This window comes from Haemaphysalis longicornis, unplaced genomic scaffold (genome assembly GCF_048455015.1).
Source record: "Haemaphysalis longicornis isolate Haplotype H1 unplaced genomic scaffold, Haemaphysalis longicornis Haplotype H1 scaffold_7, whole genome shotgun sequence".
In the NCBI taxonomy this organism is placed as follows: Eukaryota; Metazoa; Arthropoda; class Arachnida; order Ixodida; family Ixodidae; genus Haemaphysalis; species Haemaphysalis longicornis.
In genome coordinates, this window is record NW_027526422.1 from 76,068,928 (window position 1) to 76,095,368 (window position 26,441).

Genomic DNA, 26,441 nt, shown 5'->3' on the forward strand with positions numbered 1-26,441 from the left:
TATTTTAAAAAAGCAAAACTGGAGGTTTTATTGGGTGAAACACCAGTTCAGGCCCCCAAACTTAGAGCAACTATGCCTAACAACAGACGAAACAACACAATGCATAAATCAGTACAAAATTAATCACATACTATGATCTACATATTACGCCGGGTCGCCATGCATGAAATGCTTGATCAGGTCTAAGAATTCGGCTGGCTGGTCAGCGTGAACCCAGTGCCCGGCACCCTTGACGTAAACAAACTTGGCCCTGGGAAACTTCTCCCTGATGACGTCGTGGTCTGTTTTGCTGGGAGAAAGAGGGCATCATGGGGTCACTTCTTTCAACTAACAATAAATCAACAAAGAACAGCCACATTGTGGGTGGAAAGAAATGCGGATATCGTAATGCCCAATCAACACATTTCACGAAATGAGATTAAAAGCATGGTGAGAAGTGACTGCTGAGGTCTACTAAAGCCCGAAAATTGCAAAAATGTTAAAAACAGTACACACGACGACGACAACAAGATGGACCTTGATTGTCACGAGCTATTGTTTTCGATGTGTCATGTTTATTCGTTCTTATATCTTTTTCTCTATATATGTGCCTGCTGCAATAAAGCGCGCACTTGTTATCAGCGCCTGTGTTTTGTGGCTCCTTAAATTTGTACAGTGTTTTGCGCTGTTTTTCTTCGTAGCCCAATGTAGCAATTGGCCCTACAGCAAACTCAATTTAACCCTTTGCAGTCCGAAACTTTTACCCACTTCCCGGCAGTTCCGGTTCGAAAACAGTTTGCCAGTTGCTGGCACTGCAAAAAAAAAAACAGAAACTGCGCAAAAAAAAACTCACAGGATATTAATTTTTTCCCTGGCATTCTATTTGAAACTTTTTCACCGATACTTGAGCAGCGTGTGAAACCACCCGAAGCATTCTCCTGGGTGCAGGTGCAGACCAGGGTTGCAAGTGCATGTTTTTCAGCAAACCAGTTTCTCTCCTACCTCCTTTCGTTTTTCTACCACTAGCTACCACTACACAAACAGGACATTTGATGGAGGCACGGAATTCTCTTCCTCACTGAAGGCACCATTGCATTCGTTAAGTGCACCCCCATAAAATGCAAGCGATGAGAAAGCGGCCATGCTTCTCAGCAAAAACAAGCGCACACGTGAAAACGCTCTGGAATCCTGAAGGCCTTAGATGTACACTGTGCTGCACCCTAGTGCAAAAAGGAGTAAACTTAAAAAAATAAAGTTTACTTATCCCTCAAAAGATGGCGCATCACTTGCACAAAAATTGTGAGCGCATTGCAATAAGAAAAATCAAGGAATTTAACCTTGAACACCCAAGTCGGACGGAGCCAGGCAGCAAACCGCTATGGCCGTGCCACGTTTTTGGGCAGGGCCCAACAACGGACTGCAAAGGGATTTAAAAAAAAAAGGTTCCCGTGGTTGCTTCCAAGTTCAAAATACAGTGAAAGCTCGGTAATTAACCCCCCCTTAATTCGTCAAATTGGTTAATTCGACCTGCGCATGCGATCCCTACTATTATATACAGGAGTCTATGGAGCGGAACTCTCGTTAATTTGGCACAATTTTAGCCGGCACAATTTCAACCGTTTTACACAGTTAATTTGACCTAGTGTCACAGCCTGCGAGCCTGCGAGCAGTGGCTTCGGTCCGCAGCCGCCAATTGAAAAAACAAGATTCTGTGATGTCACACGGAAATTGCCAGAAAGTGGCTAGGGAGTCACCACTGCTTTACTGGATTTCTTAAATATATATGGCAGCTTAGTTGTCGGACGCTTGTGGTACAATTGGCATCATTTCTACTGGGTAAAAAAAGTCTTCCAAATGAACCAAGCTTGCATTTCGTCTTCGCAGCCCCTTTAAAAGAGTGCAGTAATTTTCATTTGTCTACTTGTGTTTTACCTTCGATCTGCTCACTCCTACCTACGCACTAAGAAACACCGACATGTATCCATTTTGTTAGCAGTGGCAGCAGGTTGAGAAAGTTTTGTGTATATAATGTACTTCTCACCCCTATGAAGGCACCTAGATGGCACTATTGTATTTTCGTAACACGAAAAATTACTGCAGCAGACTTTGACCTGCGGCTAGATCATGGAGCAAGAATATATAGGAGGCGAAACGGCCCATCGCGATAAGCGTGGGCGAACGACCCAACAATGTAACAACGAAAACCAAGGCGGACTGCAAAGCTTCGCCGCTGCGACGATGGAGGAGAGGGTAGCGGCACCTGATGGACGAAATGATAGCAGCCGCACTTCTTTTTGTGGCTGTGCAGTGCAATGTGGAAAGCGGCAGCCCCGCAGATTCTTCACCCGCGGCAGATGCCGCTAGTTTAACCTATGACGAGCGCTTGTGACATTATCTGGCCACGCTAGGAAGCCTGGTTTCCACTCCTATATTGTTCTCGCTCCGTGGGCTAGATATTTCGTATGCCTGCTCATATCTGCTCCATATCGTTTCTGGTCTTATTGTTTAAAGGTCAGACTGCAGTGCACAAATACGATCCTTCTGCAAAAAAGAGCATAACTGACAGACTGGTTTATTTATAATAATGTGTACCTATCGATGTATGTTCTACACACTCACTATCCCATACAATTTTGGGTTTGCACAGCTCAGGGAATGCCAGGCATATACTAGTTTCTTGCTAATATACACCAGAGGGAAATCCTTCACTACAATCGTGTGCTGTCATGGGCGCCACCATATCTGCTCAAACGTTCCTTTTATACTTGGCGTGGATTGCAGTATGCCTTTTTGTCGCCCTTGACGACAAAGGAAACAACAGGAGCAACAAGTTTTTCCTTGCGTGAAACTTGAAAAATTTATTACAAAGGAGTCTTCAATGAGCAGCACTGTATTGTTGATAAAAACTTAAATATTTCTTTATAAACAATACTTATAGCTCTCGAAGCCACAGGGAACTTACGAGGTTGTTGGTGAGGGATGCCAAGTAATGGTGGAATGCTTCTCCTTGGTACAAGACAGCACTCGCCGAAGCGCGGTGCCTAGACTCAAGCGCCAGATTTCATTGATTAGTTGTAGGGTTTAACGTGCCGACGCAGCGCAGGCGATGAGGCGCGCCGTAGTGGAGGGCTCCAGATTCATTTTGACCACCTGGGGATCTTTAACAAAATCTTGTACACATGAGCGTTCTTGCTTTTCGAAAGCTTCCATCAAAAAAGCTGCCGCTGTGGCCAGGAATAGAACCCGCGTCCTTGTGCACAGCAGCGCAACGCCTTAGCCACTGAGCCCCCGCGGCGGGTGCCAGATTTAATTCTAGTATATATATATTAGTATGAAACTCTATGCTGCCAGGGTGGGACAAGACACATGATTGAAGTAAAAGGGCACAATGTCACAAAAAAAGAAGAAATAGAGGCACTACGAACAAATGAAGGGAGTGTGCTAATTAGCTGAATGCCTTAGCTGATGCGGGACGTTCGGTACCACTGTGGCTGCTGTGCGTTAGTAACCTCACCTGACGTAGGGAGAGTTTGCGCCGCACACAAACAGGACGTCCTCGTCGTAGCTGAGCCCCTTGAGGTCGTGCATGGTTATGATGTTGGCGAGGTTCCTCTTGAGACCCTGCAGGTTGAACTGCCACTCGTACAGGCGCTCCCCTTTCTGGAGGCTGGACAGGAGAAACTTCCGCACGCCCTCCTCCTGCGCAGCAATGGAAAAGAAGAAACGGGGGGCTGTTGTCTTCTTGCAGAAGCTGTGAATGCTTGCGGGTGAATGGCAACGCGACCACATCACGAAACACCTGCACATCCTGAAGCAGAGGTAATTAGGCTAAAAACAGAATGGCCAGGAAATCTCTACGTTAAGACATAATGTCATGGGCCCATCTCTTTTGCGGATTAATTAAAGTGTAGAGTGCATACCCGAAATTTTAAGGCTGAAAAGAGCAGATTCGTGTTGACTTGAAAAGGTGAAGAAACATGGAGCTTCACTGCACTTTTCTCTCTTAGTTATTCAGTCTTGTTTACCAAAAAAATCTAGGGCTTGCATTCTACATAACTTTTTGTTTTAAAAAAAAAAGTCCTCAGTGCACAGTCGACTACATTCGCAATATCTGAAAAACGACTTTGCTTTTCAAATGTGCAATGCTGGGGGAGAAAGTTCAACCATTTTACACACACAGTCCAAATAGAATGAGAATGATGAGAACATGATGAGTGTAAATAGCCACTAGCTGATTTCTCGGGTGTCAATTTTTTGGGAACCGTCTGATGCTTTCTGGACCTTAATTTTTCAAACTGCTTGATTATTTGGACATTTCTACCACCCATGTCAGGTCTAAAGAAACCAGTCATTGACTGTATTGCAAACACTTGTGACTTCAAACAACAACACTATCCAACCCCCTGAAGTTGTACTAAATGGAACCAGAAAAAGCTAGTAAAGATATTGGGTTCATCGCGAGAAGAACCTCTGTGGAGCAATTGCTTTTGGAACAAAACACCTTTTGGGCGGTTGTGATATGTGGGAGGCTGCTACCTACTTTCTGATTGACCAATGCACTTTCAATCGTTTTCTCTTAATTTAAAATGGCTTCCCTGACTTCCCTAGTGTTCTCGGTTCAGGTGACACACAACACCACACCAAAACAGCCATTTTTATGATGCTAAGCTGTCTATCTATGGTCACTGTGGTCGAAAATTGTTCTTGGAGTTAGGTCACATTTACGAAATAAGAATTCCACAAAAATTATGACCCAGGGCAAGTCACTACACAGTTACATGATGCAGTTGATGCACCTGGTTCTTCCATACAAAAAAATACCATTATATAGTAAGCCACAACAAGCGATCAGTACTTGAGTGTGCAAAAAATCCTTCTCGGCTGTTTCAGAAAAGAGAACAGCACATGAGTAAAGAGCACCTCGTGCTCTTTACTCATGTCCTCGTGTCCTCGTTCAACAAGGTTTGCGCAAACGGGCTACTCACAGGTATGAAGCTCGTCAGAATGCGTTCGGCTTCCTTGCGAGCTGCCGGGGAAGACATGTCCGGAGACAGCTGCGGCAAGACCATCTCCATCGATTCGATGTGCTTCGCCAAGATGTTGTCGTCTAGAACGGTCGAAGGCATTGTGGTCGGCGCAACGTCTACCACCACCAGCCGTTCAACCATGGATGGCTGTGCAGAATAAAAGGGTAGAAGAGGTAAGAAGCTGACATGAAAGGGCATGTAAAGTGCCTCGCATGACAAACAGCGAAAACGTTTACCTCACTTGAATTTGCTCAGACTGGCTTTCGCACCGTTGCAACTCTTTTCGCCGAGACTGTACTCCACTTGGAATCTGGACAAATTACAGCTTCTAAAACTATCGTCCATCCTAAACTCAAATATTCAGGTTTAATCTTGGAAAACAGCCAAGTATCACAGGTAACCTTCACTAAAGCTAAAACCGTTCCACCTTTTTTATACTAAGTAAATTATAATCGCACCGCTGGTGTCAGTCACATGGATTCCAGCTTACCTTTTGCTTAATTTTACCTTTCTTCGAAACCTACTACATACAAGTACGTAATTTTTAAGGTAAGAGCTTTAAGCGATCCATTGAGCAAAAAGCCAGTGTCCCGCATCCATAGCAGAAAAGTGGCTCCCTCACATTCTATATGCTATAGAATGCATTCTATAGCACGAAAAATTCTACAGCATCAGCTTGAGTGAAAAAGCTGCCGTCTAGCGTCAGCATCCGTAACAGAAAAATTTTTAAAATGACTTCTCTGGAGGAGTTCCACAGCACAAGCTTAAACTTGGCAGTAGCAAGAGCTGGTTTTCCGCGCCAGTACACCACCGATGACGGGAGTAAAAGAACAAGCAGTGAAAGCCACAATCATTGCCAACTCTCCCATTATACGGCACAAGAACAAGCAGTGGCGCAACGTGTACAAGACTGATCAAAGCCATTCAAAGACATCCAAACGGATCGCAAAGCAAAGCACCGCAAGTGGCAAGATTACAAAGCCCTCCGACAATGCGAGGCTTTGTAATCTTGTAATTACCAGGCTTGTAATGCAAAATAGTTCAGGCGTTCAAGCGGACACTTGTGCTTTTGCATTCACCACCCATCAGAAGTGCTTGGGTGTCGTCGAATGTGTTCTCAAGATCTGCAGTCATATACTGCATGACACATAGCCATCTCCACCTGCCTGCACATCTGTCTGTCCGGATAATAGTCACAAAATCTGTGAAACTGCTACAAACGGAATCATTCCCTTGTTCCTCGATTCGAACTGCCTTAGTGCCTCACTTGTCACCATTGCAGGTTCAAAATTATTCAAAACTGCATTAATTAACCGCACACCTATCTGTTCCGTGATAGCCCTGCGCTCTTGCATACCTTGTTAATTTGGTACTGCCAATTGTCTCTTATGTGATGTATGCTTTTCGTGTTGTAAAACACTGTTAACCCAACAGATGTTGTAACCCACTACCCCTCTCCTTGACACCTTATTTCTGTCCAGAGGGTTATGCAAATAAATGAATAATTACGCTCAAAAGCAGGACATCCACAATAGTAGTTGTGATATACAGGTGCAAGTGGCTGACCCAGTCAAAACAAGTTTGGGAAACTCAACACATGCTACCGCAGTTGATCACTTTTGCGGGCACTCTAGCTCAATGAGTGCGCACTGCCAAACAATGTGTTAACTTCGTGCAACCAAGCTTGCACCCTTACCCGTGTCAGCGCAAAAGTCATGGCCGTCCGACCACCCATGCTGTGTCCGATCACAGCAACCTTTCGAAGCCCGCGCTCTTTGCAAAAGAGATCCAAGTCATTGGCCATCAGTATGTAGTCCATATCCTGAGTGTGCGGGCTTTCTCCGTGGTTCCGGGCATCAAGAGCGTAAACCTGCAAGTGCAAACACCGCGGATCAGATTTTATTTGCCCGAATAGAACAGCTCTGAGCAGTTCGAGGGCAGTTCAGGACTGTATTCTAGATATAAATTGTATGAGCAAGAAAATACGGAGCTGCTTTGGGGTTGTTCCAAGCAATCTAAAATGACAAATCGAAGATACTGTATACTTTGAATGCACAACATTATGCTGTATGTAAACACAATGCTCAAATCTAAATCAAGGTTTCACGCACCGAAGGCTACACTTCGGCTCTGGAGTGCAGGGTTGGGTGAGTTGGTAATCCATGATCAACTACAGCACGGCATTTCTTTTGTCCTTGTGCTTTTCACCGCGTTGTAGTTGGATCTTTGAAGTGCGCTCTCTAGTGAAGCAATGGATTCATTTTGACCACCTGTAGGTTTTTAGCAGGTGCTGAAATGTTGCCACGTGTGTGTTTTTTTTTAAACTGCACGTAAACTGCCTAGCTTGAAACTAAGAACGTAAAAAGTTTCGTCGAACAGAGATGAAGAGGTAAAAGACAAAGTGCAGTTGATGTTTTCAGGCACAAGCGAAGCAAAAAGCGTATTAGCAGAGGACACAATGTGTATTTCTCTTGTTTGACAAAACTTTTCATGCATTTAGTTCCTAGCCAAGCCATTCACCAGTCATATGACGCACCAACTAGCCACAGTTATCACTCTTCTACTTTAACTGCTACACACTTTGTGTCAGAAATGAACAACAATTTAATAGTCAGGAGTTACAAAAGAAAAAGTGCATTTATCACCAACAAGTTAGTAGGCAGCCCATCGATTATGAAAGAAATTTCATTAATACATGCAGTTCATACGAGAAATAAAGTAAAACCTCTTGACAGTACCACATCTTTTGAGCAAAGCTCGTAGTTCATAACAGGTGCTTGAAAAAAAAAAAAGAAAACATAGGAAACAGCTGGCGTTATTTTCCCACACTACACAAACACGCACACACACACACACAAACACAGATGCACGTGCGGGCGAGTGCATTTGTGCGCGCTAATTTGTGCTTCAAAACGTGTAAAGGATATGTGTCGTATGGAAAATGCACCTTGTCCCGCCGTTTAAAAAATCGAGCGTACATTTGACCCGCCCCCCCAGCGCATATTTAACATTAGGAGAGATACATTTCAAACTTTGGAGTGATAGCGAGCGTTTCATTAATTACGCGAAATTAAGAACCGACTCTGACCAAATGGCCGCATGCATGTCCTCAGCGTTTTCCGCGAAGTGAAGGGTGCCTGCGATAAGCCGATCACTCGCGCAGCCCGCAGTGGCAAAGAATACGAGGTGTCAGCATTTGATAACTGAGATCTTATTTCCAGCTAAACTTGCGCTTTCTCGTGACGGCATGCAGACAGAGGCAGAGGTTCAAGATTGTACGGACTACTCACTTTGCGCCGTGTAGAGTTGACCATCGCTTTCGACAGGCTCTTCCAGTTGTTCTTGCTGCCAAAAAGCCCGTGAAGAATAACGATCGGTGGCTTGTCATCGTCCTCGGCTTGCGTTGATTCATAGGAAGCAAAAGACAAGGAAACGTCCTTCGACCTGAAACGAGAATGTCAATAAGGTATGTAGCACGGCGCCACGAGCAGCCGTATTTCGTCTGCTGTTACGACAGGTGGAGGTCAGCACTGATTTAGCCCCGCCAAAGTAAAGCTGTACCCTGTTTGGCTGCTGTAGCTTGCAACAGGTACTTTATAGAAAGTTTCGCAACGCAGGAAAAGTTCGCTTCGAGACCGAAGTGAGCCGCATTTTGTTAGGAGCAACCTCCCGCACGACAGCAAAGGCAAAGCCCGCATTTCCAGCTGTGGACTAGTCTTGATGCGGCTCGTCTTCGGAAGCAGAACGTTGGAAAGCGAAACTCTTCTCATGGACTTTTTTTACAGCCGCTTGCGGATAATTATTACGACTTATTTTGCATTTAAAAGTATTTATTACTAGAATTAATAAAACATCCATTCTTTACAGGCAATAGAGGCTGTTGTTTGGCCGGTTTGGCCACACTTGTTTGTGTCAGCTGACTCTACATGCCCTTCAAACGAGAGGCGTCGGAGGCATTGCAGTGAAGCGCTTCGTGTCGAATTTGTCAAAAGTCGCTGTTCGCAAAAACTTCAAAACACTGCCATCATGTCAGCGGCAATGCTTCGCACGGCTTTGATGAGGCCTCTCTGGCGATGCAGTAGTAAGTCTCTTCTGTCTTTCTTACAATCCTTTATATTTGTGACGTGGGCATCGGGGTCGACGGAAGGAGTTACGAATAATAGCATTTTGTTTTTGCCGTCGTCCGAACTACGATTTGCCTTTTCTTCTCGTTGTCTGGTGTGCGCTTTGAATGTAACTTGGCGATTTCCTTCGACGCTTCTGTTACACGTAGAAAGTAACTTCCTGCGATTGTACGTTCACGAGGCCATAAATACTGGCGGTGCCTCTATGTCATGCTGAAGGATTTCAGAGTTCTCACCGTAAAATAACCTAGCTTGCAAAAAAACTTAATTTTATTGCCAGTGAACTGACCGTTTTGTCACGTGCCACCCGTATTTTTTCGCGCATTACGCGCGCTCGCACGCGAAGGGTTATTATGATGAGGACGGTTGTGATTGCGCATCCTTCGCTTGCGCGCTTGCAGCCTGGTCGAAGCGCATCCTTTCTTGCACGCGTGCAGGGGCGCAGTGCGTCAGAAACCTCTCCGCCCAGCTCTCGGAAACGCACGAGATGCTGAGGAAGACGTGCAGAGAGTTTGCGGAGAAAGAACTGAAGCCCATCGCGGGAATCCTCGACAAGGAGCACAGGTACCCCGGCGAACAGGTAAGAAAAGTTACGTGCTATGTCTTGTTAGGTGATTTTTTTTTTTTCTCGCTGGGCCATTGTTCATGGATTTAAAAACCTTTACATCTTCACCTGTAAACTGTAAATGAAACTCGGCGTAATGTTAGACGCCGTCTTAGCGGAAAATTCACTATAAATTGCGAGCTGCAGAGCAATTGTACACCAGCTCTGGAGACGAAAATTTATTCTACGCGGCTCCGTCGACGACCGCATGTTTGATCGAACCTAGCCGTAGCCTCGCAGTGTAAATTAAAATCTGAGTGGCGGCTCTGCCTGCTTTGCATTTTTCTTCTTTTTCCAGATCCGAAAGCTGGGCGAATTGGGCCTCATGGCAGTGTACATGCCTACAGAACTCGGCGGCGCCGGTTTGGACTATCTCGCGTACGCAATAGCCATGGAGGAAATAAGCCGCGGATGCGCGTCGACGGGCGTTATCATGAGTGCCAACAATGTAAGCTAACAGCCCTCCAGTGCAAAGTATACCGGCTGGCAAGCCCATCTGCAAGCGATCGTTTTATTTGTTCCGTTTTTTTACGATCGTTTCATTTGTTTTGTTTTTTTATGTTTGCTCGCTGCTGCATGCATATCCGTCTAGCGAGGCACCGACACATGTCAGTGCCTGGCAGTAAACGCTCTAAAGCACAGCTGGAAGTGTAGGCTGTCTGCTAGCGACGAGGCTTGTTCCCCGGCCCGACAGCCTTCACGTTTTGTGATGTGACGACAGCATATAAGAGCGTTGGGAGGCTCATGGGCAGTGGCCTCGTAAGTGTTGTGAAATCCCCCCCCTACCGGATAATGGCCGCCGCGGGAGCAGTCTGTCTTGATTTTACCTAACCGGCCAAACCGCTTCCGCTCACTGACTAGCCAGCGTCACTATCAATAATTAACAGTGACTATGACTAGTCAGTGAGCGGAAGCGGTTTGGCCGGTTAGGTAAAAGCAAGACAGACTGCTCCCGTCCAGTACAGCTGGTGTCGCTTCACAACTGCAAGTGATTAGTCTGTCTTGATTTTACCTAACCGGCCAAACCGCTTCCGCTCACTGACTACCCAGCGTCAGACAAGCGCGAGTACAATTCCTACTAAGGAAGTACTCTGCCCACCCCCATGTGCGATTGACAAACGCGGCCCACTATGCAACCCATCCAGCCACAGCAGTGTCATCGACAGCTCAGGTGATGTCGTTTGCACTGCGACCGTACAAACCAAAAACATCGTTGAAGCCGAAGAAACGGCCATCGCACTGGCAATGACGTCTGCAACTTCGAATAAACCGCTTCACGTAATTACGGACTGCCAACAGGCATGCAGGAACTACGGCAACGGTCGCATCTCAACATCCGCCCTCCGATTACTAAAAAAGCACAAAGATAGCCTGAACGCTACCATACTGATATGGACACCAGGTCACGCAGGGCTCGACGGAAACGAGCGAGCACACGCTACAGCCCGAGCATGCACCCTCCAGGCACCGCACCAGTCGCTCCGTGACCCAGAGCCTGTCCAGCAGCAGTTCCGTGCACTTCTGCAACACCACCGCCTTGCCAGATGTGCCTACCCACCACCGCACCAGAAGCTTACCTGAGAAGAGGCTGTAGCCTGGCGGCAACTACAGACCAACACATACCCCCACCTTAGCTTCCTGCACATCATACACCCCACAATATATACACCAACGTGCCCACACTGCAGCGAACATGCAACACTGTACCACACCACGTGGGCTTGCCAGAACACACCAGCAGCCCCCATTATTCGCACCCCTGCCTTGGAGCAGTGGGAGGCCGCGCTGTGCAGTTCGGACCCTGAGGACCAGCGACAGTTGGTGGACCTTGCACGCAGGACCGCAGCCGCCGCAGGGGCCCTGGACTGAGGGCTTCTCCCGCTTTGAAGCGCAAATCTGTGGAATAAATGTTTTTACCACCACCACCACCACCACCACCACTATCAATAATTAACAGTGACTCTGGCTAGTCAGTGTGTGGAAGCGGTTCGGCCGGTTAGGTAAAATCAAGACAGACTGCTCTCACGGCGGCCGTCTCGGGGTAGGGGGGGGATTTCACAACACCTACAAGGCCACAGCCAGCTCATGTACTGTGCGGCTCGGACTACAGCACAGGAAAATGCATACATGAACAAGGGGACAATGAATTTGCGTCCACACCATTGGGCTCAACTTGAGTTAAGGTTGCCTGGCGTTAAGGCTTAACATGGGCCTGACAGTATAATCTCTCAGGTGGATTGGCGAGTGACAATGACAGCAGCTATCAGAAGCTCACGGCCGATTCACCACTTTACCATTTGACTGCAGCGTCGACGTATCAGCCCAGCAACATTCTGTTCCCTGATAAGTACAAGCCCGGCACTTTCTGCATGCATCCAGTGCCATCTACCAGTTTGCTTGGAACACTCCTATTCTTTTGGGCGACTGCGAAAGCAGCCTCTGCTGCTCAGTTTCAGCAACCTAGGGGTCGAATCTTGGGTTTTTGAATGAATGGCCGCACGGGTTGGAGCCCCAGCAATGACGAATTTTTTTCTGGGCCCTTGATTTTTTCTTTTTACTGGAAAATGTCCTCTTAGCAGGGCCGTACCCAGAAATTTTTTTCGGTGGGTGTTATGAATTTTGGGAAGGGGGTAATTTGGCTGAAAGCAACAGTAAGTATTGTTTACGTGCTGCCTGGAAAAGATTTCGGGAGGGGTTCGAACCCCCAAACCCCCCCACTGGGTACGGCCCTGCCTCTTAGGTCAGTTGTACACATTCGTTTTGTAATTAAGGGTGGTTGGTATCTTTTTAAGTGGCTTAGGGGTCGTGCACAACATATTAACGCATTTAATTAACATTCTGCATTGCACCAGAAGTGCAGGCCTTTTACCTGTCTGGGGATGAAGTATCGTATCTACCCACAATTCTTACATACCCATTGAAGGGGATTGGCCACTGTAATGACCACCCATCAGAAGCTCATGGCCGATTCTCCATTTCCAATTTGGTTGTGACGTCAACATGCTGATTTCAGTTTTCACACACCCATCAAGGGGGATTGGCCAGTGGGAGGCTCATGGCCAATTCGCTGATTCCCACTGGCAAAGGCGTTAACATAGCCACCCACACGTATGCTTTCACGACTGAACGAGAAGTGATGCTCACGCATTCAAACATCAGCGGTTCCCCTGCATGTGTGGTGGTTTGTTTGTCTGTTCTTCTTCCCCCTTTTTTTTTTTTTTTTTTTTTTTTTTTTTTTTTTTTTTTTTTGAAGGGGTGGTGGGTATTTATAGATACTACCAATTTGTGCAGTGAGGAAAGTGTGCTTGAAAGTGTCATTAGTTTTTGCCCAGAATTGTTAACAATTAACAATTAATGATAATTTTGGCCTTTACAGTGTACACGAAAAAATAATGAATTATTCAATTTGAATAAGCTGTAAATAGAGACCACATGACTATGTGCAGGCACACCTAGATAGGAAAATACAACATAGACTGCTATATAGAATCTATCTGCTAGACAGATACGTAGATAAGCTTCTAGATAGATGGTGTTAACAATTGTTGAGGACGTGTTTCCCATATAAATTGCGTGTTCACAAAGACAGTGTTAGTAATAGCTGTAAAATCGAGTGTGATAATGAACTGGAAGGCTGACACATGATCCCGATTTCAGGCACATGTGATGTCTGGAATCCGTCATAGCATGTGCGGGACAGTTGTCAAGTGCGTGCTGTTGTCTTTGGAGAATGTCAATGTCACTTTGCAAGAACAATTCTGCAAAGCTTACGTGAACTATAAAGTTATAGCTTTACTCTGAACAGCCACAAGTGCACGTAAAGTATATTGCACAATGGCTCTGATACTGGTTATTGTCTCAGCACTTCCGTAAACTGTCTTGTAGAAGCACATTTTTATCAGAAGCCTGTCAGTCCCTTTTACTATTGGTGGAATCTTGGCTTAAGGTCGCGGTAGGCTTTCGTGGGATGTATGTTTATAAGAAAGTAATATCGGGTTCAAGCTTTAGGCTCTAGGATTTTGTTCATACCCCATTTTGTTACCTTGGTGCTAGCACTTGTCTCTCAATTATAACACCCATCAATAAAATTACAGTCCATGCTTTCGTCAGTGTTGTCTTCTGTTGGGCTGAATAGTCTAATTTTTCCCGCGCACCGCCTTTGCTTTGTCCTGTACATAACAGTCCCTGTATCTGGGTGCCATCCACATGTATGGCAACGAAGCCCAGAAGAAAAAATACATCACCCCATTTACGAACGGAGACAAGGTTGGCTGTTTTGCCCTTTCCGAACCCGGTGAGTGCCATCTTTGTTGTTGTTGTTGTTTTTGATAATGATGATGATGTGATGGTTGAAGGTTTGAGGATAGTGGTGCAGTCCTATTCACTACAGCAGCCATGTTGTGATGTCGGCTGTTTGCAAGAAAGGTCCTGTGCTAAGGTTGCCACTGACAAAAAATTTCAAGGCTTTCTTTAGTTCCTAGGTGTACACCGTCAGCTGTCGAGTCTGGGACGGTGTTTATTATGCTCATAGAGGTGCTGTACCTCCAATTCGGCCATACTGTTTAGTGCAGGTTTTTTATGGCGCACAGTGATTGTGAGCAGCATTGTACTGGTGCTGTGGGGCACGCATGTAATATGGGTAAACACTGTATAAATATTTGCTTTTCATTTACGAATAGTATACAGTTGAACAACACATTGTTTCGCATTTGCTTTGTGATATGGGTTTTTTGAGTATTAGAAAATTCCAAAGTATTCGGCACTAACAAGCAGTTAATTAAGGTTAGGCTGTTTTTTTTTTTTCTCCTAAAAACTCATAAGTCCAAATCTGCCTGCCCCTCTTCCTTTTGGATGTTAGCCTTTCATTTTTATTTATGATGTAACCGCTTACAGTGCAGGATGGGATCTAACGTGGGTTTTTGTGAGCACGTGTTTTTTTACCATAGAACCCTTGTATACATACCTCTTAAAATATGGTTCCTCAAAGCACAATACCGGTCACAGTGCGAGTTCTTAGGTGGCCTGCTCATTGACTGGAGCAGCAGGAGCATCATTTGAGAGTGTAAAAAAAAAAAAAGAAAGAAAGAGAGAGGAATCAATTCTCACCCTTGCCTTCTAACTTGGTTGCACAAAATAAAAAATAAGTCACTCCTTTGTTCACGCACTTCGTTTCAAGTTGTGCGATAACTACAACAGCTGCTTCTCTTATCACACTTCCGAGGCTGCAGCCCCAGAGCCTTGTGCGGATAAGCAGCCGCCCTTTCACTTTTCGCATATCTAAAGATAGTGAGCCGCCTTGCAGTGTGTACTCCGGCATTGTGCTGATAAGCAAACGCCTTCCGCATTGCAAACAAAGAGGTAGGTAGGATACAAAAAAATGTGGGCTTGCACTCTTATCTTATCACACTGCTTGGACAGCGCCGGCCAGGCATTGGCCCTGTGGCACCCATTCTTCTGACTGCGAAGAAATAGCAAACCAAACGTGCTTTCCTATAAAGCCACATCTGGAGGTTATAAAAACCCCGCAAAAATCAGCTGATGTGAAAAAAAAAAAAAGACGAAATAAATGTTATGCTTGTGCTTTTAAGTGATGTTCGTTTGAGTGATGAAAGGATGCTTCAAAAAACGTTCCAATTTGGCTTGGCTTGCGTGCATTTTGATTACAGTGCTTATAGTGCAGTAACGCTTATATATGCAGTACAAATTTTTGTGGCTCCCACGACACTGGTTGTAAGCAGTTTACGTTGTATTTTCCTATCCGTGTGTGCCTGCATGTGGTCATGTGGTCTCTATTTACAGCTTATTCAAATTGAATAATTCATCATTTTTTTCGTGTACACTGTGAAGGCCAAAGTTACCATTAGCACATGCCAAGTGCAGAGCACAGAAGCTCTTGTTTTGGCATGCAACCCTGATTCCGATTTTTTGTGGTGCTGTTATGTTTAGGCAACGGCAGCGACGCGGGAGCCGCATCCACAAATGCTGTCTTAGAAGGAGACCATTACAGGATCAATGGCACGAAGGCTTGGATCACGAACTCGTACGAAGCAGAAGCCACGATTGTAAGGAGACTTCATCAGGCTCTGCACTATTTATTTTTATGAGCTAAAATGTGACCGCAAACTCCTTTAACACTTTCATGACCGTGGAAAAATCGGTTGTTTTTGGGCCGTCTAAGAAATATTTTTTTCCTGTCACAGAAAATGATTGATGCTAATGTGTCAAGGTATGAAATGATAGAAGAAGGATAGGGCTTTCCTACAGTATTAATTTCGAACAACAACAGATTTATTACGAATATTATGAAAAAGTTATCAAAACAAGAAAATGTAAACAAGGAAATTATGAAAACCTCAGTGCTACTTTGCAAAGGGTAAACAAAAAAAATTTAAATATGCACTTTGAATACAAGGCCTTTATAGAATAATACTGCAAGTATGAGCTGTGTAAATGCAAAAGTTATTTACATACATACAAAAATATAAGCACTAGTGCCTATCATGCCATCGCGTGAAACAGTTTCTCGACGCGGTGAAACAGGTTGGCTGCACTGTGCGGCTGGCGCCAAGTGGTCCCTCCCAAACGAAGGTGACACCTTGCAGATAAGAGTTGTGACCTTTAGAACAGGCTGGATATCTTTATATCAATGCGCAGCAGCGATAACGGCCAGTGGAGAAAGGGAAACTTACCAGCGGATACCTACTGATGTTCCGGTGCGGTTTGACGCACTTTCGCCGTCCGTACTGAAGTCTGATGAATCAAAGTCATCTGACGTGTCTGTGCTGCTACCATCATCCAGAGATTACAACTCAGATTCATCGGAATTCATCAAAATTCGCCATTCCCATGGAGCATTGGCAAGCGGTATCGGCAGCATAACCAAAACCATGTGCACCCAATACGAAGGAGCTTTAAAAATCTCCCCGTGGTGGAGAAAAGAAACTTGAAAGGGAAATTGATTAAATACTTCCTCTTTTACTCTTTGGATGACGTTAGCTGTCTAGAAGCGTACGGAGAGCGCCAAAATTTGAATTTATATTCATCGATAACATACTATCGATGGGAATAGGTGCGGTTACGAAAGTGTTGAATAAATAAACCAAGATTTACTTTGAACTGCACAGCAAAAGCTCTGCTCTTCCCATTTTGAAGGTAGTGCGTCTTGCTGTGTGGTGGAAGTTCTGATTTGCCCACTTTGCACATTTCAGTTCATTGAGCAAATCACTTTGGGGACTAGGACCAGGTCAGCGCTGATGTCAGCCACCTTGAGCCCTGAATCATTTTTTTGTGAGGGTGAGATGGAAGACTGTACTACGTATGCACTGACGCAGGCTGATTTGATGGGCATATGCGAAACGTACGCCCCTCCCACCTTTACGCAAGGGCCTAGAAATCTTGACCATTACTGCCGCCAAGTTTCTTGCAGTTTGCTACTTTTGCAGCAGGCACAAGCTTAGCTTTTAATAGGAACACTCGCTGAGTTGACTTTACTGCGGAACCCGCCGCGGTGGCTCAGTGGCTAAGGCGTTGCGCTGCTGAGCACGAGGTCGCGGGTTCGATTCCCGGCCGCGGCGGCCGCTTTTCTGATGGAGGCGAAAAGCAAAAACGCCCGTGTGTACGAGATTTCGGCGCACGATAAAGATCCCCAGGTGGTCAAAATTAATCCGGAGCCCTCCACTACGGCACGCCTCATCGCCTGCGTTGCGTCGGCGCGTTAAACCCGACAATCAATCAATCAATCAATCAATCGACTTCAGTGCGGAAAGCCTGCAGCTTCAGTTGGCTTACCATGCCTCGCGGTGTCTGCATCGCTGAGCTGTCTGTAGAGACGTCTAGGCAGGCTTCTTTCTGTACAAAAAATTCGACTCGACCCACCGCGCTCGACACACGTGCAGCTGTTTGCCACGGTGGACAAGTCCAAGAAGCACAAGGGCATCAACGCCTTCATCGTGCCCATGCCCACTCCTGGCCTCAGCCTGGGCAAGAAGGAGGACAAGCTGGGCATCCGGGCGTCCTCCACGGCCCAGCTCATCTTCGAGGACTGCCTCGTCCCCCAGGAGAACCGGCTGGGGGAAGACGGAGCAGGGTTCAAGATCGCCATGGTGAGGAGCGTTGAAGGCGTGGCTGTTTAAGATGTGATTGAGCCAGGCTGTGAAGGATGTGATTGAGCCAGGGGCACTGCATGTACCGTATTTTCGCATGTATAACCCGCGCCGAAAATGCGAGAATTTCAGAGGTGAGGTAGAGGTGTGGATTACAGCCACTAAATAAGCTACACTTAAGAATAATGACACTGATGCACGGCGGCAGCCATTTTAGTGCCTGACGCCACGGTGGCCAGCCAACGCCGCCTGTATTAACATTGCCTGACGTGTCGCGCACTTTTCAATGGGAAGGGTAGGGACGCTTAGTTCAGGCACTGATCCGCTATGTGGCGCGTGCCGGCGGACATCTCGCCTTACGTCACGGCTCGCGAGTCGCGAACGCTGCACCCACTTCTACGACGTGTGTCTGTCAGCTTGCCTGTTGGCCTTCAAGGGCCGTTTCGCTTACATCTTAGCCGCGACGGGGCGCTAGTTCTGTGGCGCACTGGGGATCTCGTTCAACGTGTCGCTCGCTTCATACTTGCTGCATTTTTCCAAAGATAAAGACGGAGGCGGACTGAAATAGTGTAAGAACATACTGATTGTCGAGTAGACATATAGATAACAGAAAAACGATATTTTCGGATGGGGCAGCCATTATTTTAGTGATATTTTTCTTTCTGGAGTATTTAGAGAAGAAAAAATTGCGTGCACATTTTTTGTTCAGGCGCTCACTTCTACGATTACTTTCCAATAATATCACGTGCTTGTAAACTTCAGAAAATTATGGGAAACAAAAGGATAAGCAGCTGCGATCCCGCCACGCTGTCCGGGCGCTTCTACAGTACAGTCCTCAATTTTAGAAGTGCGTACCGATGCGGAGTGCGAACAGCGGGGTCAAAACAATACCTAAATGCGGAGGGGATAGAAGTAGGATGCCCCACTCAGAAAATTTCAGGACCTGTGATCCGAGTAGATAAGCGCGCAAAGCCGGCATCAGCCTGCGGCAGCGCAAGGAATTTTGCTTCGTGACAAAGGAAGTTTTATCAGTGACAGACCAAGACAGACAGGCATGGTCAAAAACAAGAAGGCGTAGGAGCGCCGCCTCGGGAACGCTAAACAAACTTTCCACTGTTTTGCATAGTTTCCGAGAAGCGGCGCTGGCTGGCTACGAACACACGAAAGCACGAAAGCACGCTGGACACGAAAGCACGCTGGAAGGCTACGGAGCGGGGAAGGGTAGGAGAGAGCAACAGGAGAGTGGCTGTTTGGCCATTTTTTGCTCACGCGTTAGGCAATGTTTATACAGGCGGCGTTGGGCCAGCTTTATGCGCCCTGTTGCGGCTGACATTGACGGGCGGGATTGGTCCGGGCACCGCTTGGCAACAATGACAGCTGTGTTTACTTTTCGAAGATTTAGACATAGCGCGCTGGTGCGATAGCGTCAGGCTCGGTTACGCTAGCGTAGCTTATTTAGCGGCTGTAGGTTACGCTGAGCCACTGATTAAGCTGCGCTTTTTAAGTGGCTGTAGGTTACGCTAGGCCACTGGCGTTCGTTCGCAGCGGGAAGCGATGCAGGCGTTTTCCACGTTCGCGCTTGTTGAAACAGCTTAGTACAGAGCAGCACGGCACCGCTACTCTGTCTGGGGTCTTGAAGACTCACTCTCAGCGTGTCATACAGCCGCACTGCACTCCGAAAACCACGACTTATCGAAGAGCATGCGCGCGGCAACACAGAGGCACCAAAATGTCAGCGCCCATGGGTCTTCCCTGGGTAAACAAATGTCACATGACGCGGTTCGACCAATGGCCGCTCTTGGCGGCATAGAACAATGACAGAAAAGAGTTCCGATACTCTGAAACCCATGGAGGAAAGAATACTCAGGAGAGGCCAGGGGGGTAAAGCGAGCTCCGAGACCGTACAAATCGTGGGCGCTGACATGATACAATTCTCATGGTTGCCAGATCAATTGTATTCAGCCCTCTAAAATGTTGTTCCATAATTATTTAACTAAAACACAGAATTGAAGCAAAATAGTTACAAATAATTGGCCTCAGTAATTAAAACTAGCTCTATAAAAACTTTTAGTGTAATTAAGTTCTAATAAGCGAAGAAAAAGTAAGTGCGTAGTTCAGTTTTGGCTTCGATTTTCTTTAAGTGTGCTAGGAAGTGGCCAGGCCCTTGCGCCTGACTTGCGCAGTGTGTGTGTGCAGTCTCCAGCTCAGATCTGCGTGCGAGCAAAACGTGTACAACTGGTACAACTCGGATGCACGCGCTGAGCAAGTGCCTCCCCGGGCGCTCGCGAGGCTGTCATTCGTTTCTTCACGTTAAGCACCCTATCTATTGCCCCTCAACTTACGCCGGAACAGCGATTCCGATCTGACATTGACTACCGCAAGTTCACTACACAGGCTACGGAGTGGCAGCCAGTGATCATTCCCATTGGAAGAGACATAAAAGGAGCTTTCATAATCGTTCGGTTCCAGTTGTTTTATTCATGGAACTTCTTACAGCTCTCAGTGCTTCTAACTTTCACGCAAACGTTCGTGAAGGTAGAACGAAATAATACGTAACGAAATGCGGTTTCTTTTTTAATCATTCACAATAAGTCAATGTTCTCTTCTCGTGCGCTCTTTACGGCAAATTACTGCCCATTCAGACCCGCAAGCTTTCCTTTTGAAGTAGTGGAAAGCAGCTAGAACTTGACGAATAGAAACAGAAAAAAAAAACGGGACACGCCGCTGACTGTATTTCGCATACTCCCTTGGCATGCATTCTGCCACTCCGTTGGCCTGCGATCGAGCGCGCTCTTTCCTTCCTGTGCTTCAAAGGGCTGCGACTCGTCGGCAATATATATCACTGTTGGCCCATGCGATAAAGTTTTTTTTGGTGTCAATAAAAGTTTTACATTCAGCTAAAGCCACAGTTCACTTCAATTCGTTTGAAAAGTTGAGAGACTCGCAAAATGTCACAGAATGGCAAATAAAGCGGCACAGCGCAAAAATGCACGGAGATCATGACGGAAATTCTTTCGTCTGTGCGCCCCAGTACGGATCAGCTGATTCCTTGGCGTCCTCGCGCATGCGATCAGTCGCATTCGAGCTTGCGCGCAAGTGTTGTGTGAGCGTTGCCACATCTTGCTCAAATAGTGTCAGTACATATAACTCACACGCTAAACCGAAAACACGTCGGTTACCTACCCACAGGAGATAAACTACGCAATGCCGTCGACGCCGCCTACACAAAAACCGCCTGGCCAGCGCTCCGCCATGTTACAATTAATCCCGGCATGCTTCGCTAGCCGGACGCGGAAACGCCACAGTAGCCCGTTGCCAGATTACAACCCATCGCTTTCACCGTTTTTAGTAAGCAAAAGCTAAGCTGGCAACTTTCAAATCGTTGTATCATGTCTGCCACTGTGTGTCGTACGGTTCTAATAATGCATTGGCTCAGCGGCGCGCTTTCCCTCTAGAGTCAGTGTATTATCTCTATGGGAGAGGCCCCTAGCACCCCAATGCATTGCGAAAAGTGTGGAGGAAGTCACGTGATTTTTCTTGAGCCCATGGACAATGTTGCTTACTTTTTTGCAACTGCTGCGGCCAAATTTGGGCAAATAGAACGTACAAATTTTTAAGGCGCTTGGTATGTGGCTGCCTCGCTACGCTTGCAAACCAGCGCAGTCGCTACGAAAAACGTTTTTAGATTAGGCCAGTTTGAAAACTCCGTCGTCGGAGGCGGCCTTAACTCGTCTGCGTTTGCCATCCCGCGAGCCTGTTGCTATGACGACGACAAACGCTAGTTTGCCAGGCTTAAGAGCTGAAAAATCGTCCTTCTATCTCAAAAACGAAAGCCGTTTTTCGATTGAAACTTTAGGTGAGGGTTAGAATGGGCAAATTGAAGGTGAAATCAACAGCTTAGAACATAACATCGCACCGAGGAATTAGCGACGAAGCTGTTTTCGCTTCGAAGCGGGAGGGCAGGGCGACGCCATGTTAGTCAAATCAAACCGGAGACAGCAAAGGATGATGGGATAGAGTGCTGGGCTCAGTGGGCTCAAGTCATGGCGGGACTTGGCTTCACAAATGTGACGTCAGGGCCTCTCCTAACCTTTTCTTTCCTCCATGGAAACCTCATCTAGTGGCTCTAGTGTGGATTATATGCAAGGTATTCCCTTTGGTGCAGCTTCACTGCAGTGCGCATTGGGCTGTGATGCCCCTACAGCAGTAATAGTGACTGAGCCACTGTTATCCCATCGACAATGCTTATTTTGTACACACAGCTTAACAATAATACACAGCTCAACCTGAAAAAATGTATGCGGCAAGTCGTCAAGTTAAGTAATCAGCTAGGTAACTTCTTTTGCATAAACAAATGTGTAATGCTGCTTGAGCAGCAGCTTTGGTCCATCCTTTAAGGCAAACAATATGCGGGCATTGTTCTTCGACGGAAAGTGGAGTGCAGCTTATATGCAGGGGCGGGTTATATGCGCGAAAATACAGTATTTTCAACGTGTTTATAGGGATGGAGCAACCTTTACACCCTGTTATAAGGCCCACGTCACTTGGCCACAAGAAAGCTGAGAATCTCGTGAGATATTCGGAGGAGTGGAGGAAAGTTTATGGGTCGGCCTTTCATCATCATCGTCAGCCTCTGTGTCCACGGCAGGACGAAGGCCTCTTCTGGAATTTTACGTCATTAGTGTTTTGGAAATGCCATTGTTTGCGTAAGTGTTGTATTGTTGTTACGTTCACTGTCTTCAAAAATGATCATTTCTCATGGCAGAATAATCAATGAGAATTCAACAGAGGGTACACGTTGAGGCATTTGAACGGTAATACTTCATATTGGTGTTGTGGGAAGGAGGGGGGAGGGAAGGGGCTTAAGAGGAGCGCAGCTTTTCCAACAACAACACTATTTGGAGCAATAGGTGTTAGTATTTTATTGAGGATTCTGTTTGGCCAGAGAGGTGCGCATAGCATGTGGTCGTATCCGGTATAAGTTACAACACAGTCCAAGAGATTCGCCAAGTGTTTCCAGGCAAGGTGGGCATACTGTCAAACCTGACTATATCAAACCCGTTTAAACCGAATTATCCTGAATGTCGAACTATGTGTGGTCATGGCATACTTACAGTACGAATATACACCAAAAAGTACCCTATATCGAAGAAAAATACCAACGACTCCCAGTATATTGAACACAGAGTGCTGCTAAAGCGCTCCCCCAATTGGGCTTTCCCTTGTGGCGGAGGAGACATTCGGCCGGCACACCCGTAATGGCTAGCTTTGAACACTGCCCAATCTTCTGTATCAGCTGCTAAAACAAGCTTGCTGTATGGCTTCTGTGACCTAACAAGCACCGCGGCTTCGCACTTGCATCGTGTATTCGAGCTCTATTAATTGTGCCTTTTTTTTTAATCTCTGGGGCATTTTTATTGGAAAAATTCTCCGTTACGTCAGTTCTACGCATTCCTTTCTTAAGTGAAAGTGGTTTAGCATCTTTTAGGTTGACGTAGATGTGGCGAAGAGCCTGCCACAACGCTATTAAATTCCTCCATCACACCAAAAGTGCCAGGCCTGCAGTGACTTGGAAACGGAATGTCGAGCTGTGTGCACCATCTGTAGTCTACAAAAGTGTTAGTACTCATCCACAAAACGGCACATACCCACCGCTTAGTACTACTGGACAACACTTAGCAAAAGAGGAATTGAATTTTGATTTTCCGCAATATTCCGTGGTTGGGGCAGAGCTTTCCAGTTCTCTCTCGATGAACCCAGTAACGAAACCCGGTGCGAGACTCTTTCGTCCTCTCGCTCATGTCTTCCTCCTCTTGCTGCTTTGGCTGTGCTTTGCAGGGCATACTGGACGCAGGCCGCATAGGCGTGGCAGGCCAGGCCCTGGGCATCGCCCAGGCGGCCCTGGACTGTGCCCTCGAGTACTCGGGGAAGCGGCAGGCCTTCAACCAGCCCCTGCACCAGTTCCAGGCCATACAGGTTTGTCGTCGAGATCGATGGCAAGGAGGACGTGTGTCTGACTCGAAGAAAAAAGTGTGCGGAAGTTCAGGGCATTGTCTACTAATGTGTAGCATTCTTATGCTGCTTGTTTTCATTGTGTGTTTTTCGTAGTTATATTTGGCAATGAGTAGCCAAATACTATGGCTTATTTTATTTTTATTAACTGTTTTGCGACCACGAAAAAATGGCCGAATTTGAGTGCTTCCAGAAAACTTTTTTTTTCTTGAGCTACTGGACACATTTAGCAATGCTGTGCATTGAATTGTAGCTTATAGATTTCTTGTTAAAACACATAACAGCAGTTTTGTGAAAGATGTAATTATTGAGTGTTTATTGGCAACAAAACAAAACAAAATGCACAAGAAAGTATACACAAAACATAAATAGGCAAATTTACTGAGCCTAAAAATTATTTGAGCAATTATAAGATATGCGAATTGTTCCTTTGTTCCCAAGCTGTGATTCAATATATACATCACGCTGTACACCAAGTTCTGGATTTTTGCGGGCCCACGGACCTAACGGTTCGACGGCCGTGCCACTTCGCGAAGCCACTCAAGAGTCAGTCAGTCTCTCTAAAGTATGCATTCAAGCATACTTGTTTGTGTCTTCACACAACATCTTTATCACTGCAGCGGTAAAAAAACAAACAAAAAAATTTAGCGCTCTTGAGAAGCAGCGCGCGTCGCTACCCAGCAGTAACTTTACACAAGCGCCAGGCTATCTTGAAGGTGATAACGCAAGACAGCGTGGTGCATTTGGCAAAATATCCCCACTGCACATTTCCAGACCCCTACATATGAAAGTAATACTGCAGTTGTCAGATATTAGGCACGTTTTGTTTATAAATACAGCGCTAAGTCCAAAACGAACCTTCCCTGGCAGCACCTGTTGAAATCTGAGGCTGTTGATTGGGAGAGTCTTCATCAGAACAGAAATCTGAAGAGTCTGCATCGTTGCTGGAGTCATCACTGCTGCTGGGGTAAAAAAAAAAAAAAACAGCAGCAGCAGTGGCCGAAGTTCCTGAAACCGCTGTCCATCTTTGCAGAGCCCGCAGTGAAACCGGGCGCCATTTTTGGCCAACTCGCCACTTCCTTGGGTTCGAATTTCATGCACGACACTGTCTTCCCACGCGAAATGTAAACAAACGGCAGCGAAACTGAAAAAGGGGCTTCCAATGGACATGCCAGATGGTATCAGTTGTCGAAATAGCACCGTTTTTAGTTTTTGCGGGTGGTTTGAAAAGCATCGTTCACCTGTGGCTGTGAAGGATGGCCTATGGCGCGGTCACGAAAGGGTTAAATTTTTCTTTGTGTTTTTTCTCCAAAGATTTACATTTGCACTGTTATTGCAAATACGCGCCTTAACTCCGCCAATTACATATGTTTGTGCAACGCCGCCTGTATAAACATTGCCTAACGCGTCGCGCGCTTTTCAATGGGAAGGGTAGAGACGCTTAGTAGTTCAGGCACTCACCCACTATGTGGCGCGCGCCGGCGGACATCTCGCCTTACGTCACTGACTGCACTCTTTTCTACAACATGTCTGTCAGCTTTTGTGCTGGGTTTCTAGAGCCGTTTCACTCACATCTTAGCCGGGACGGGGCGCTAGTTCTGGGGCGCACTGGGGATCTCGTTCAACATATCGCTCGCTTCATACTTGCTGCATTTTTTCAAAGATAACTGACGGGGGCGGAACTGAAATACAGTTGAACCCCTTTATAAGAGACACGTACCGGGGAGCAGTTTCTGTCTCTTATATGAGATGTCTCTTATAAGCAGGGAACCATGTTTTCACTTACTAATCAGACCCTAGTTCAATGTGGGCACCATGTGACTAAAATAAGCTCAAAAGAACGCTACAGCATGTTTCAAAAGATTCATTCTAATTTATGTTCGGCCCCCAGAATTTATGAAACAGTTCTGAATCTTGTTTGCTTCATGACTGTATTTACACTGTATTTTACAATCGATTCTGCAAGCTTTTTTTTCTTTCCTAGTTTGTGGAAGATGAGTCGTACATGTTGGGTTCACAAGCCTGATGAATAGGCAGAGCGCACAGCTTCTGCTGTGTGCTCAGGCTATTCGTTATGCTTGCAGGACTCAACATCTGCGATGCTTCTTGATTGGGAGCTATGCGAGTGGGAGAACCCTCATGTGCGATCGCGCTCCATCCAATGGATGGCAGTAAGCTTCAACCACTTCTGTCAGTTGCATTTCCATTGGCAGGGCTTCTCATCGTCATTTCATAGCTGACTGAACCACTGTGTGTTTGCTGAAGTTATAATAAATAGCGACTGCAGGCGTCTGTCGTCCACCTGTGCTTCCAGGATGGAGGCAACTAACTGCAATTAGTGACTGGTGGCACTGCGTCTGAAGTTAAAATGTCTGTTACAAGCGAGATTATTGATTAAAGTTCAAGGATGACTTGTCCCTTATAACCAATCTTCTACATCCGATGTCTGTTATAAAAGAGGTCGATTTAATGGGAAAGATAGGGCAGCCAACCATGTGGGTCAATAGTGTCTCTTATACCCATTTGTCTCTTACATCAGTGTCTCTTATAACGAGGTTCAGCTGTAGTGTAAGAACATATTAATTGTCGGCTA

General features: G+C 46.2%; 2 protein-coding genes across 2 annotated transcripts in view; one reads left to right on the forward strand and one right to left on the reverse strand.

Annotated features, from left to right (window-relative positions):
* LOC144145995 (sn-1-specific diacylglycerol lipase ABHD11-like) lies at window positions 1-8,736 on the reverse strand. The gene is made up of 6 exons (XM_077677888.1): window positions 8,568-8,736; window positions 8,297-8,450; window positions 6,703-6,876; window positions 4,965-5,153; window positions 3,494-3,678; window positions 1-289 (listed from the first exon to the last, which is right to left on the reverse strand). The coding sequence occupies exons 1-6, from the start codon at window positions 8,702-8,704 to the stop codon at window positions 145-147; spliced, it is 984 nt and encodes a 327-aa protein (XP_077534014.1). The 5' UTR covers window positions 8,705-8,736; the 3' UTR covers window positions 1-144.
* The window catches only part of LOC144145994 (short-chain specific acyl-CoA dehydrogenase, mitochondrial-like), a 22,791-nt gene continuing 4,694 nt past the window's right edge, over window positions 8,345-26,441 (forward strand). Inside the window, exons 1-8 of the mRNA XM_077677887.1 lie at window positions 8,345-8,472; window positions 8,874-9,087; window positions 9,568-9,710; window positions 10,033-10,182; window positions 13,917-14,028; window positions 15,681-15,796; window positions 17,630-17,836; window positions 23,675-23,812. Coding sequence (XP_077534013.1) covers window positions 9,033-9,087; window positions 9,568-9,710; window positions 10,033-10,182; window positions 13,917-14,028; window positions 15,681-15,796; window positions 17,630-17,836; window positions 23,675-23,812 — 921 coding nt within the window. The 5' untranslated portion in view covers window positions 8,345-8,472; window positions 8,874-9,032. The remainder of the gene's footprint in view (window positions 8,473-8,873; window positions 9,088-9,567; window positions 9,711-10,032; window positions 10,183-13,916; window positions 14,029-15,680; window positions 15,797-17,629; window positions 17,837-23,674; window positions 23,813-26,441) is intronic.

What these genes read in the sequence shown, in the direction of transcription:
- LOC144145995 (XM_077677888.1), bottom strand. Translation starts at nt 8,704, where the DNA reads ATGCGGGCTTTGCCTTTGCTGTCGTGCGGGAGGTTGCTCCTAACAAAA. An exon ending in TGACTTTTGCGCTGACACGG is followed by an intron (nt 5,154 to 6,702) that starts GTAAGGGTGCAA and finishes TATTCTGCACAG; the next exon opens with CCATCCATGGTTGAACGGCT. An exon ending in TTCTGACGAGCTTCATACCT is followed by an intron (nt 3,679 to 4,964) that starts GTGAGTAGCCCG and finishes ATTGCTGCGCAG; the next exon opens with GAGGAGGGCGTGCGGAAGTT.